At 43.3% G+C, this 14,974-nt stretch overlaps 2 protein-coding genes across 2 annotated transcripts in view; one reads left to right on the top strand and one right to left on the bottom strand.

Moving 5' to 3' along the window:
- GOLGA7B (golgin A7 family member B) overlaps positions 1 to 14,974 on the bottom strand; it is a 138,642-nt gene that overhangs the window by 99,057 nt on the left and 24,611 nt on the right. The gene's annotated exons all lie outside the window — the stretch shown is intronic.
- The window catches only part of SFRP5 (secreted frizzled related protein 5), a 44,886-nt gene that overhangs the window by 11,600 nt on the left and 18,312 nt on the right, over positions 1 to 14,974 (top strand). Inside the window, exon 2 of the mRNA XM_075257880.1 lies at positions 8,341 to 8,418. Coding sequence (XP_075113981.1) covers positions 8,341 to 8,418 — 78 coding nt within the window. The remainder of the gene's footprint in view (positions 1 to 8,340; positions 8,419 to 14,974) is intronic.

The following is a 14,974-nucleotide window of genomic DNA, read 5'->3' as shown; positions in this document are numbered from 1 at the left end:
GCCGTGAGTCACAAATCTCAGCCATGTCCGGCGTCCATGACCAGGGCGACAGTAGGGCTGTTTATAGAAGATGAGGAGGAGGAAAGGAGCCAAAATTAGGCCTATATGGTGTAGATACCCTATGGACCATACCAAAGCGAGTGACAAGTGGCATACAGTCTAGGATCCACAATATTGTACCGTGCAATGCCAAAATAATACTCCTATACTACGTAACCGTGATAAAGGACATCTAGAGTATATACTGTATACCACTAGTCTTATCTATGGTCATGTGAAGGTTCAAACTAAACACCGACAGTAAAGTTGTCTTCTTGTTAAAATTTTTGCAAATTGTTAGTTTCAAGTCATTGTCAGCTGTCGGCAGCTGTAGTTTGTTTTTTCTCCATAATGTAAACTTAATATATATGTTTTATTTTATTCAAACCATGATATACATTGTAATCGGTGGCATCAGCTGCAATATGGGGTTTTAAGGCAAAGCGTTGGATGTAATAGCACCACAATTATCCAGTGGCCGTGGCGGGTTTTGCAGTTTAGTCCTTACAAATGCCATACCAGACCCAGTCACTAAACAAGAACAGTCAATAGATATTCTTCTACAACTCCTTTCAGTAGATCAGATATATTCTGTGGGTTCCCTGAAGGTCCAAATAGGGGTGATGAGCAGCCGTCTACCTGTCATACTGATAACATTGCAGGACAGTCAGCGCTCAGCGGACACCACAGGCCATGACTTTGGATATGGGATGTCCCTCACTCCTACCTAAAACCACCCAAACTACGGTAAATAATGACTTTGGAATAAATGCACAAAACACTTTATTTTGGTTGTAAAAATGGCCACAGCTTTATTAAACTCACAGAAGTAAAATAATGACAGAAGGAGTCAGGTGAAGTGCTAGACCATTGGGATTCACGAATACTGTGAGATCCCCAGCTGTCTGACATACAGCACCCGGCCAGACAGCAATAAATAAATAAAGGGGGGCAGCACACTCCGGCTTGCAATTCTAGCAGAGCCAGTACACTTTAAGGGCACCAACGACCCTGTGCTTAACCCCTGTGCCCGCCTCTGGATGACGTTACTATTACCACATCCTTCAGGCTGGCCATTTCTAAAACTCAGCCTGTTCACCACCATGAGGTTTAACCTCCTCTATTAGTTAAAATAAGTCTACAATAACTTGCCTGCAACTTCCACCTGACTCCTCAACCGCAAAAGTAAAGCTGTGACAGTTTATCAATTGACCATGTGACACGTAATACTTTATTACACACGACTGACTAAATAATGGCAAACCCCCGACTCACAAAGAGTCATCCTACAGCACTCAGGAGAGGAAAAAACCCCTGTGGAGGAAACCTCTAGGGAACCATGGCTTGGAGGACTGCCCTTCCCTTGGGCCTAGAAGGATAATGCCCAACAATAACTCATCAGTCATCTCATAATTGAATATATAGAGCCAAATACACAATTACAGTAACAAAGCAATGATACAATAATACATTAGATAGGAAAATGTGGAAAAAAAAAAAAAAAGAATAAAAAACAAGTATAACATAGTGATGCAAAGAGGGCGGGAGGGCGGGAAATGCTTCATCCAGGTCTTGTGATGAGAAAGAGGATGAAGATGGAGGAGACAGGAAGTGACATCTATTCCTAACTCCTCCCTCCTACAGTAACACACTAAGCACCATATACTAAAGCAGAACATACACAGATATATACTCCTACTACAGATATATACTCCTACACAGAACATACAGATATACACTCCTACAGCAGAACATACACAGATATATACTCCTACAGCTGTATATACACTAAAGCTGAATATACACCGATATATTCTTAAAGCTGACCCAGTCTGTATAAATCTACTCAACTACTGCACAAAGAAGAAACTGCAGGAGTTATTGGTTCCCCCATCCCAAAGTCATGTCCCCCTTTGCTGATGGCTCCGGGGGTGTCTTTATTCCTGGGCAGGAGACATTGTAACGCTATGTTTTATCAGCACAGTCGGTTTGTAAGACGGCAATATCTATACATACACACACATATATATATATCTTATATGTACAAGTAGACACGCAGTTATTGTTACTGCTCTAAGAGACGGTATGGGGGTATATATATATATATACTGTATATATATATATATATATATATATATATATATATATATACACACATACAGTATACATATACACACACAGTTGACTGTATTATTTCTAGGATCTCTACCCCGCACAGTATTCGGCTCCTGTCACTGCCCTGTCACTATTATTACATTTAGCTCCAGCCCTGACTGTCCCGCTTTCCATTGAGCCTAACTAATGGCAGCAAGACCTGTGACTCCACTTCTTATATAGAGAGGTCGCATGACCCGCCTGGCCAATCACAGCCAAGCTCCTACTGAGCATGTCTGTGGGCTTAGACCTTGTTGATTGGCTGTTGAGCAGTATATATATATATATATATATATATATATATATATATATATACACAGTCTACACAATATACACAGTGTGCTCAGCCGTATGTATATACAGTATACACAGTGTGCTCAGCTGCATATATATATCGACCCAGACTTCAGTTCTGATATTCGGAGCCCATGTTGTTTGTCACGGACCTGACCTGTGGGGTTCGGATTCGCACATCGCTATCGCTGTACACATTTCTGAACAAGGCAGCAAATGCAGATTTGTCATACAGTCTGTGTTTCGATTCATTGACATTTCAATATCTGAACTTGCTGTCAGTGAATAGAAACATCTGGATCCAGAAGGTGAAAGCCAGTCCTGATCCCCATAGTAAGGCTACGTTCACATCTGCACCAGAGTCCACCACAGAAACCACCAGACGCATGGTGGACCCCATTATAGTCACTGGAGTCCGGCAGGGTCTGCGGGTAACCACTGTATTAGCAGTCCGGCTCTCCTGGCAGACGTGAATGATGGAGAGCCCGGTGCAGATGTGAACCTAGCCTAAGAACCATTTCCTACTCCATTAATGAAGTCCCTGACTGACACGAGAATGATGTCCCTCTATATCAGAAAGTTGTCACACATGGGTTACTAAATCCCCTGCATTGTGTCAAGAACAGGTTTAAAGGGCTTGTAGGAGTTTAGTACAAAATATCCTGCTTTTTTCCAGAAACAGCGCCAGTGTTGGTTGTGTCTGGTATTGCACCTTAGTCCCAGTCAAGCAAATGGGACTGAGCTGCAGTACCATCTACAACCTATGGACATGAGTGGCGCTGTTTACATAATGTCATACAATCCTTGTAAATCCAGAATAAAGCAGGGAAACTGCTCTCAAGCAAAAGCTGTGGCTTTGCTCTGTTATATATACTGATATACTGATCCCATATGGAGCCATAGTATAAGCAACTATATATGTCAGTCTATACTACAGCCGGCGATACTGAACTATAGACTTACAGCTACTCCAGAGGGGCAGGATATGGAGCTAACACGTGCAAGTGTGAATGAGGCCTGACATGTCTTATGGCTGGATTTAGCTGCTGCTTTTCTCTTCCAAATTGCATACAAAAATGATTGCATTTCCGAAAAATGTGTGCACGGTTTTCAGAAAGAGCTCAGTGCTTCCAAACTCAGGCTGTAGACATAGGTGGCGCTAGAGAGACAGTTATTTACCCTGTACCCAGTGAGCATTGCCCTACAGACCCCCTCAGACCACAGCGCCTTCCATGATCACTTGCTATATACATATTTTCTTTCTATGTCTATGACACTGAATGTAACTTTGATCAGCACCACCTTCTAAATGCAGGCAGGAGAGGGTTAAGTTGCTTTTTGGCTTGGATTGGGTCAGGTGGATTCACCATGAAATGAAGGTGGTTAGATTCAATGGTGTCTATCCCATGTCCATCTATGGTTATGCAGCTTAGCATTGGTGATACTATCTATCTGGCCTGCAATCGTGGGACTCAGTAGTTCTTCCTGGTAACCTGCAGGCTGTACCATCAGTGTCAGATCCAATGTAACTAAAGGGGTTAACAGCACAAAAAGTAATCACAAATTACAATATGACCGCAGCCTTGTCATAAAGCAGTGGGGCGCAGGAACACCGCTATAGAGGTAGAACCTGGCAGGCCACAGCTAAAAATCCCCCGCACCTTCCGGCACGGCACGTGTCTCCTGACTTGTCAGTGTGGCTTAGGATGACGTGTAGCAGGATCACTGTCATGTTAGTTATTAGCCGGAGGCAAGCAACAGTTCCTACAATATCTACTGAAATGTACAGATCTGATCAAGGTGTTATATGTTATAAAATGGCGCCGGATACAATGTATCAGCCTGCAGACCTGTCAGCAGAATACAATAGATCTGATCAGGGTATATATAATATGTTATGGAATGGAGCAGGTTACAATGTAACAGACCTGCCAGCAGAATGGATATGATCAAGTTTATAGAAAGGTTATAATATGGTACAATGGATATAATGTATATAAGTCGGTAGACCTGCCAGCAGAATACAACAGATCTGATCAGGGTATATATAATATGTTATATAACGGAGCAGGATACAATGTATCAGACCTTCCAGAAAGATATAGTAGATATTGTCAAGGTGTAACGTGTGTAAAATGGTATAAGATACAACGTATCAGACTGTAGACCTGTCAGCAGAATACTGTAGATCTGATCAAGGTGTAATATGTAGTACAGTATAATGGGGTATGAGACAATGTATCAGACCTGCCAGCAGAATACTGTAGATCTGATCAAGGTGTAATATGCTATAAAATGGTGCTAGATACAATGTATCGGCCTGCATACCTGTCAGCAGAATAGATCTGATTAAGGTGTAATATGTTATATAATAGAGCAGGATACAATGTGTCACCCTGCAGAATACAGTAGATCTGACCATTGTATATTATGTTATCAGATGGTGCAGGATACAATGTATCAGCCTGCAAACCTGTCAGCAGAATAGATCTGATCAAGGTGTAATATGTTATACAGTATAACGGGGAATGATACAATGTATCAGACCTGCCAGCAGAATACAGTAGATCTAACCATGGTGTAATACATGGGGGAGCAGGGGCCGGGGCCTCTCACACACCTACAAGATCACGACTATGTTAAAAAGAATCTTTTTTATGATTTTTGTTTATCCTTCCACCCCAATACTGCGGACCCCTACCTAAGCAGGCAACAAGTGGTGGCAACAAGCAGCCCCTGTCCTGCTGAGATTCATAAATGGGATATAAATATACATACACTGTATAAAGGGAGAGAAACGAGAGCAGAATATTCATTCACGTCCACAATACAAATAATAGATGCTGAAATATGGAGATCTGTTCCCGGCTCGCGCTGTACCTGTGATAAAGCGCCAACATTTGCATTTCAAAGTCCTGTGAATTCTTCTAATGAAGCCGTGAATGTCGCGCTTTGTTCTTACAATCTCCTTTATTGCAAGAATAGAAATCTAGAAGCACAAAAACAACACTAAAAATAGTCGCTGACAACGATCCCCTGCCAGAGCTGAAACCAGGGGACAATATTGTATATACATGCAGCAATAGGTAGAGGGGGTGCAAACTTTTACAACCAATTTGTATCTCTCCATCTCCTATGCAGAGCGGTCTGTCTCTATCGTTACACATCTTGTGTAGTCTGATCCTGCCCCCAGTGCAAAAAAAAATTCCAAAAAAATTAACCTTTAACCCCCTGGACATGATGCAATGAGAATTAGCATTTAAGATTCAGCGAGACGTTTGGGGAATTATTTTCGGAGAATTTCCCCTGAAAGTTGTGCGCCTGCACGGCGAGCTTAGTGACCTTTTATTTGGCACGGCTCTTCTCCTCCGTGAACACATTAAGTAAATTGATATACAATAGCCGTGCTGAGAGCGTGCACCACAATCTGTGCCATGCATTCTGTGTAAATGACTGCTAATATATTAAGCAGCCGGCCAACAAATCCTTGCCAACTCTGACATACAACAGAAACCTAACGCAAAAATCGGGAATCGGCCAAACACTAAGCAGCCCTCATACGGCCCTTATATAAAAGGGGTTCATGAGATTTGCAAAAAAGGGATTTTTTTTTTTTTTAAACAGCGCCACTCATCTTTACAGGCCGTGTCTGGTATTACCGCATTAAAGTAAACGAGAATGGGTTGCAATAGTGCAAACGTCCGCAGCGTTGTACATTTTATATTGTATACTGGTAATAATTAGAGATGAGCGAACACTAAAATGTTCGAGGTTCGAAATTCGATTCGAACAGCCGCACACTGTTCGAATGGGTTTCGAACCCCATTATAGTCTATGGGGAACATAAACTCGTTAAGGGGGAAACCCAAATTCGTGTCTGGAGGGTCACCAAGTCCACTATGACACCCCAGGAAATGATACCAACACCCTGGAATGACACTGGGACAGCAGGGGAAGCATGTCTGGGGGCATAAAAGTCACTTTATTTCATGGAAATCCCTGTCAGTTTGCGATTTTCGCAAGCTAACTTTTCCCCATAGAAATGCATTGGCCAGTGCTGATTGGCCAGAGTACGGAACTCGACCAATCAGCGCTGGCTCTGCTGGAGGAGGCGGAGTCTAAGATCGCTCCACACCAGTCTCCATTCAGGTCCGACCTTAGACTCCGCCTCCTCCCGCAGAGCCAGCGCTGATTGGCCGAAGGCTGGCCTATGCATTCCTATGCGAATGCAGACTTAGCAGTGCTGAGTCAGTTTTGCTCAACTACACATCTGATGCACACTCGGCACTGCTACATCAGATGTAGCAATCTGATGTAGCAGAGCCGAGGGTGCACTAGAACCCCTGTGCAAACTCAGTTCACGCTAATAGAATGCATTGGCCAGTGCTGATTGGCCAATGCATTCTATTAGCCCGATGAAGTAGAGCTGAATGTGTGTGCTAAGCACACACATTCAGCACTGCTTCACCACGCCAATACAATGCATTAGCCAGTGCTGATTGGCCAGAGTACGGAATTCGGCCAATCAGCGCTGGCTCTGCTGGAGGAGGCGGAGTCTAAGGTCGGACCTGAATGGAGACTGGTGTGGAGCGATCTTAGACTCTGCCTCCTCCAGCAGAGCCAGCGCTGATTGGCCGAATTCCGTACTCTGGCCAATCAGCGCTGGCCAATGCATTCTATTAGCCCGATGAAGTAGAGCTGAATGTGTGTGCTTAGCACACACATTCAGCTCTACTTCATCGGGCTAATAGAATGCATTGGCCAATCAGCGCTGGCCAATGCATTCTATTAGCTTGATGAAGCAGAGTGTGCACAAGGGTTCAAGCGCACCCTCGGCTCTGATGTAGCAGAGCCGAGGGTGCACAAGGGTTCAATAGAATGCATTGGCCAATCAGCGCTGGCCAATGCATTCTATTAGCTTGATGAAGCAGAGTGTGCACAAGGGTTCAAGCGCACCCTCGGCTCTGATGTAGCAGAGCCGAGGGTGCACAAGGGTTCAAGTGCACCCTCGGCTCTCCTACATCAGAGCCGAGGGTGCGCTTGAACCCTTGTGCAGCCTCGGCTCTGCTACATCAGAGCCGAGGGTGCGCTTGAACCCTTGTGCACACTCTGCTTCATCAAGCTAATAGAATGCATTGGCCAGCACTGATTGGCCAGAGTACGGAATTCGGCCAATCAGCGCTGGCCAATGCATCCCTATGGGAAAAAGTTTATCTCACAAAAATCACAATTACACACCCGATAGAGCCCCAAAAAGTTATTTTTAATAACATTCCCCCCTAAATAAAGGTTATCCCTAGCTATCCCTGCCTGTACAGCTATCCCTGTCTCATAGTCACAAAGTTCACATTCTCATATGACCCGAATTTGAAATCCACTATTCGTCTAAAATGGAGGTCACCTGATTTCGGCAGCCAATGACTTTTTCCAATTTTTTTCAATGCCCCCGGTGTCGTAGTTCCTGTCCCTGCGCTGTTATTGGTGCAAAAAAGGCGCCAGGGAAGGTGGGAGGGGAATCGAATTTTGGCGCACTTTACCACGCGGTGTTCGATTCGATTCGAACATGGCGAACACCCTGATATCCGATCGAACATGTGTTCGATAGAACACTGTTCGCTCATCTCTAGTAATAATGCAGATCATGAACCAGGTAGATCAGGATGAACAGTGTGATAAGTTCCCCTATGATGCAATGAGCCCCCCCAGATCTCTATTAAGATTCTGCAAAGAATGCCGTGTGGGTCTCAGGTGTCGGACCCCCAAGGATCATCAATTTTAAAGTCCTTTGCAACCCCTTTCATTCAGTAATGTTTCGTTACGACTACAATGTAACATTTTACGATTTTCTTGCAGGAACCAAGATCTGCACTCAGTGTGAAATTGAGCAAAAATCTGACAACATGAGGGTTCAATACTGTGCAAGTGATTTCGGTAAGTAAATATTCCCACGTAACATAATGGCTCTACAAAGAGACCAAATCGGATATTGTTGACTTTCTTGGCTACAATGTAAATTCCATGTGAGAGTCGGCTCGCCGCCACCGCCGCTTATTATAATGTGTCTCCTTATTATATTATTGCTATTGCTGCGACACGACAATTAGTCACCTGCAGAAAGCAAAGAGGAGAACATTAAGTCCTAAGACTAAACTATTTACACAGAGTAAGAGCAAATGAAATAAAATGAAGGAGAAGAGCTGCAGTGTAAAGCATGGAGGAGGGACAGAGGATCTACAGAGGACAGGAAGTGAATTTCAGAAGGATTTTTCATATTTAAGCTGCAGTATAAAGCATATACAGGAAGTAGATTTCAGGCTACAGCACTCCCGCAGGGGAAAGGAAGCATTACATGTAGCCAATTAAATCAATAGACTGTCTGAGTAATGCAAGGATTGACGGCATACCATGAATAACGACGATATTTTATTTCTTGCTTACGATTTAACTCCTTGTAGTTGTTAAAACTTCTATAGTTTATGTCTTCGTTTGAGCATAGTTAATGTGCTGCAGTGTAAAGCATAGATCAAAGGTAGATTTCTGACTGCCTCAGACTACAGCACACCCGCAGGGTAAAAAAGGTATTACAGGTTGCCTAATTGAATTGATACAATGTATCTAGTTACTTTTGCACATCCACTTGCACTCACTAGGCAAGAACCCCAACATTAATATAAATTGTACAAGACCATAAGAAACCCCCAAATCTTTGATACAATGTAGTCAAACAAGAATGAAGAATACTCAGCCATCCCCGCAGACCTCCATAGTCACACTCATTAGAGTCATGTGTATTTCTTCAAGGGCTCCTGACTAAAAATGACTTGACAGAGGCAAAAAGCTGAAATATTCTCATGTAATGAAACGAGACAAGTGGTTGCTGAGGGACTTAGTAATGTAGTCGAAATCAATAGGAAAATGACTTCCTGTAGCAAAGGCCTCTGGGTAATGTCCTGACTCATTGAGCTAATTGGATTAGTTAAGAAATGACTGTAAGTCATGGCTGGCTCGCCACATGGTGTAATCGAAGTAAGAAGCCATCTATAGCCCAGAGTCATCTCATCTAAGGAGCTCGATATGTTATCACCCGGGCTGCAGGAAATTGGCATAAGATTCTCCATTTCCTCCCCTGAGATGATGGATATCTACTATAGTTATTAATTCTCTTTTCCTGTATAGCTCCAACCTGTGCTGGAGTGTTGTATACAGACTCGTCCCTAGGGGGTTCACAAACTTTCTGTTTGAATTATAAGCACACATTTCAGTATGAGAATACAGCCTAGATAGCCAAAGGATGCCCTTGTAACAAAGGCTGTGTGCATGCAGAATAAAAAAAATGGTACAAAGTATAACTGCTCCCCCAAAAAACAAGGCTGGATACAGGCCAGGGCCCAGAGGGCATAAAGGAAAAAAGCTAATTCTGGCCACATAGTATGAAGTAAGAGTAGAAGACAACATCAACCAGTAGAGTCCAGGTGGACTGTAATGGGAGAGATGGCAAAGTATATCCCATCCCACAAAAAATAAGGCTGCAAATAGACCTGGGCCTAAAGGGCATGAAAAAAGAAATACTGCACAAATAGTGTGGAGAAGTAGAAAACATCACCCGGTGGAGAACAAATGGACAGTAACGGGAAAGATGTAGGGCCAAAAGGAGGTATAAATAGGGGTGAAGAGGATCTAAAAGGAAAACATCCCCAGGATGGTCCAGACTATACCTTTAGCTAGTAGTCTCCACAAGGAGAAACACTACCCCCAAAAAACGGTGAAGGGTCTACCAACCACAATTGGCCTGATCTGTCCCGACAAGGTTCAAGAACCCCAAAACATCTGTGTACAGAGTGGAGTCTCTTCTGCTTCTGGTTTGGCACGTTTCAAGGTGCTTAAACAGGTCATAGATTGCCTTACAGGAGACCACCTATAGGTGGTGCTATAGAGGCAGCCTCCTTCCTTCTGGGAGGATTTTAATTTGCATATCCTTTCCCAGAATGCATTGCTTTTAAGACTCTCTACCCCAACTTCCACAATGAGAACAATGTTGAGTGCCACCGTTCCCCAGACTCGTAACCTCTATAGGCAAGTATCTTGAAATGACTCTCAGGATGCGTTCCACCATTTTGCTTTTGGACATCGAGACCCAAGTATTCTTCTCCATTTCAACAAGCAGGCAATGGTGCAGTTATAATAACCAGGCCATAACTCTTCTTGAGTAGGAGAGGTCCTGGCTCCTGGTGGATTACGGGAGGCATTCCCCATCTTGTGCCATCATCTAGTGCTTTTCCTCACTTCCTAATTACGAGGAACTTGAGGAATTTGAGCCTCTCCAGGGGTAGTCACAGCATAATCTTCTCATACAGAGACATACTGTATACAAAACCCAGGATCATTAATAGCAGTGCTTAACCTACTACCGCTGGTGTCAGGCTGGCCAGGGATTAGCTCTGCCGCCTTGGAAGAAATCTCCACTCTGATTAATAACAGTTATGCAAACAGTTTTCTCCTCTGTAAAGCATTACATCCTCTCCCGACTCTCCAGACCATCGGTAAACAATTATAGGCTCGCAGATGATATTGTTATTATTCTTAGATCTGTAGTTGTTGGGTTCATGTTGCCTACAACCAAAAATATCTAATACATGCATTAATGCTTAAGACTAGCCTACTTACGGTAAATTAAGCTCTGACTACTGGCACCCCCACTGGTCAACTGAATGTAGAGTCCATTGTACGCCGAAACTTGTTTCTATGGGCCTATACTTCATCCTAACTTTGGGCAAGGCCTACCAATTTCAACGTGTTTGCTGGCTTGAGGCTGAGCTTTCATGTGTATTGGGCTGTGTATTGGAGTAATGGTGGATTAAGGAAATCATAGAACCTTTGGAACTCCTTCCTGACCACCAACTTGTTACATTGTTTCTATAGTCAATACCACCCATTGTGTGCCATCATTGTCAACTGGATGTTACTGTTCTTTTCCCCTTGATGAGCAAACTTTCTTGTTTGATAGGAGTCTTGAAAAAATTTCAGGTTTGTCTGAACCCAAGCTTTATATAATAATAATAATAATACATTTTATTTTGGGGGTTCATCGCCCAGAAATTGATATTAAACTCTGGGGTCTCTTCACACCCAGTATTATAATATCCAGAGTCCTGGAGAGGTGCGGGAACATAATAATCAGCTCATACAAAGACATTCTTACTCAAGAACATTTCAGGAGAGGTTACAGTCCCTCTATCCATCCACTGACTCACAGGTGACATCTTCTAGGGTTGGAGATGTTCTCAATCCTCATCTTTTACATATGGCCCACACCACCATGATGACTTCTCCTGACCAATTTCCCTGACGGCTGCAGAGTTGGTGCTGAGACATATTTGGCACCAGTTCCAGATTCCATAGAACTCAGACCAAGCCCTAGAATAAATTCAGATCCCAGACCAAAACCCCAAGTCCTAGGATGAAGTATCGTCCCATAGAAACAAGTTTCGGCATGCAATGGACTCTACATTCAGTTGACCAGTGGGGGCGCCAGTAGTCAGAGCCCCACCCATCTGATCGTGATGACCTATCCAAAGTCCCAGACAACCCCCTTTAAGCCCTATAAAATGCAGAATTTTTTGGTCTTTTTGGTTGACTTTATCCTTATCTGGGTCCACTGGGGCCGACTTCTCTTCTCTTTAGGTAGTTGTAGCTTTAGAAATGTGTTTGTTGTTTCCTTATAATTGCTTCATAATTCCTCTCTTAGAAAAATCTCCTATTTACTTTACATCGGTCTCACATCCTCTCCAAAAGTCCTTTATCAGAACATCTAAAGCAAATACACAGAGATTATTCCAGCCCAGTTTTTGGTTTTCATTTTGGGCTTTGTTTATGTATTATGAAATGCTGCGGGCCATCGCTGTCTCTGATTAATACGGCCGATAGCGGCCTTGGTATAAAGGGGATGAAGTGAACATGTTCAGTTCATTATGACATTTGGCACAGGACGATCAATCAGCTACAATTTCCTTAGTGGTTTGTGATTTAGAACAACATCATAAAGTTATGGAAAGTGCATTTGTGTATGGGGTGTGCACAGGAAGCCAAAAAACAGGTGGCGACGGTCAATTCCGCAAGACGTCATACTTGCATTAACAATTTATGTAATGATACAGTATCCGCACAATAAGAACATTCATTGCCCAAATAATACGGCCATATAACATCTAAATAATACTGCCATACAATAGCCACTTATACCTGGATAATACCAATACAGTGTTGCTCCAGGGGTTCCTGTTCTCAGGCTTCCCTATGAAGCAAAGGGACTTTGGCAATTGCCCAACGTGCCGCTCCTTAGAGGGGTTATCCATGAATAATAGCAAACTGAAGGGCGGGCTGGCTATCACCTATCCTGGGGACACGTTGTACAGTCCTCTCACGCGTTGGGACTCACTAGGAGAGACTCGCTGATAAGTGACGTCTCCAGATCCTCTCCAGCAAACACCACATGACTAAGAGATTGATATAGGCAAACTTGATAGACATGAAGATTCAGGAACGAAAGGAATTGAAACCTTTATATAAGAGTTGATTGCTAGATATTAAAGGGGTCATCCAGCAATGGGAAAAATCTCACTTCTTCTGCAAATCTTTATATGCCAATCTAGGGGTTCCAAACAGGTTCCAACTGCGTCACCCAAGTCACTCCCTCCTCTCCCGAGATCACAGGTATTTGCCTATATGTTGGGGCTAGCTTTACAATTCTAATGGTCTAGTTGGGTTGGAACCAGTCCCCGAACCCCTGGATTTGGAGGAGGAAGTAAGCTTATACACATTAAAGGCATGGCATGAGAAATATTCTATGGGGGAGGTAACAAAACTTTGTATGGAATCAGTGCAATGATATACATACTGTACCTTTAAGGCAGGTCATGCAGCTGATCAGAGGAGGTCTTACCCTGGTTGATCCCACCCCCTTTGAACTCCCCTCCCCTGAGGAGCAAGAGGATAGAAAAGTGGACTAATACTTATGGAAACCACTATAACCGGGACCACATTATTCCTTGCTATATATGGGACAGAATGTAAGGCATATGGGGATACAGTATAGTAAGGATTCTATAGGTATATTATTATAGTCAGCCCTGATATGATCTTGTATATCCCAAGTATCTACTGCAAGTTATTACTGTTCACAAATGACAGCAATGTTCCAGTCTATCGTTCCCTATAACTGCCATCATTAGGGGACGAGCGTTGCGATCCCACAACAGCTGAGCGTCGAGTATCTCACACCCCCTAGATCACTAATGACTGCTGCATAGTCTGAACAGGGACAGACTTTAATTAAAATCCATTAGCACAAGATAAATAAAGGAGTTGTCAGGCTTTGCCGACTGCTCTTCTCATTTCCCCTCTACATCTGTCATCCCAAACTGTGTTACTTCATAAATCTCCGATAGCAACATGAAGGAAAACATTAAGGGAGGGCGCTTGTCTTTTTGGCAGGAAAGTGAGGAAAAATGGATCTGGTTGAAAAGAAGGTAGCGGGTGTTGGGCAGAGGCCGGACAGTAATATATGGATCTACTCAATGCGTTGTAGATCATCAGTCCCGGACACCTCATTACTTTACGGTGGAGAGAAAGACTTGTCATTGTTCCGACACGGGAAGATAGTTCCCATATTTTATATCATTGTCCGCTAGAGTGTTAGACTGAGGAATCCATCTCTCCGCTTGGCAGGAACTATCTAATTGATCACCAAGATCTTGGAAATATGTCAACCAACAATGATGGCTTTCCTTACTCTGGTGATGACACATTATTTCCCAGTGGAACACAATGGGGAAGATTTATAACATGTCGCTAAACAATGGCGGCTTTGCCAAGAGATGTGAAGTGAAATGGAGGCGCCATCTTCTAAAGTAGGTTGGAAAGACTGGCTTTGATGGTTGGACCTCCGTGTCATCGAGGTGGGCACAATAGTTGCCATAGTGCGGGTGAGGAACGAAGCTGGGAGAAGAACCAAAGGTCCCAACTAGGACTATGTGGAAGGATGATCAATGGGCTCTATGGTACAAACTGGATTTGAGTTGAAGGGGTGAGAATAGTACATGGCCATTGTACTTGGAAGAGGAACATTCGCCCCAAGGGAAGTAAAGGGCTTGTACAAATAATAGGAGAACATGTAACAAGGAGATGTGAGGACATGACACGAGGTTGCTCCAAGATCTGAGTCAGCTTTTATGCTACAATGATACATTAACTTCCTCCCTGTATCTTTTATGTGACAAATCAAAGGATAAGAGAGAGATGAGAATATGCAGATCCCCGACTGATGCTTCCCTAAGAGAGTGCATTATCCTCATTCATTACCCCAGTGCTTCCCTGTGTGTAATATCCTCGAAATTACAGCTTTAATATAGTTGTGACAGCAGTTATAGACAGACAGAGACATAGACAGAGACATAGACAGAGACAGAGAGTCCTCTGTATACCCTATAAT

The sequence above is a fragment of the Leptodactylus fuscus genome, chromosome 10 (genome assembly GCF_031893055.1).
Source record: "Leptodactylus fuscus isolate aLepFus1 chromosome 10, aLepFus1.hap2, whole genome shotgun sequence".
In the NCBI taxonomy this organism is placed as follows: Eukaryota; Metazoa; Chordata; class Amphibia; order Anura; family Leptodactylidae; genus Leptodactylus; species Leptodactylus fuscus.
The sequence above is the reverse complement of the archived record's forward strand: the minus strand, read 5'-3'. Positions and strand labels throughout refer to the sequence as shown.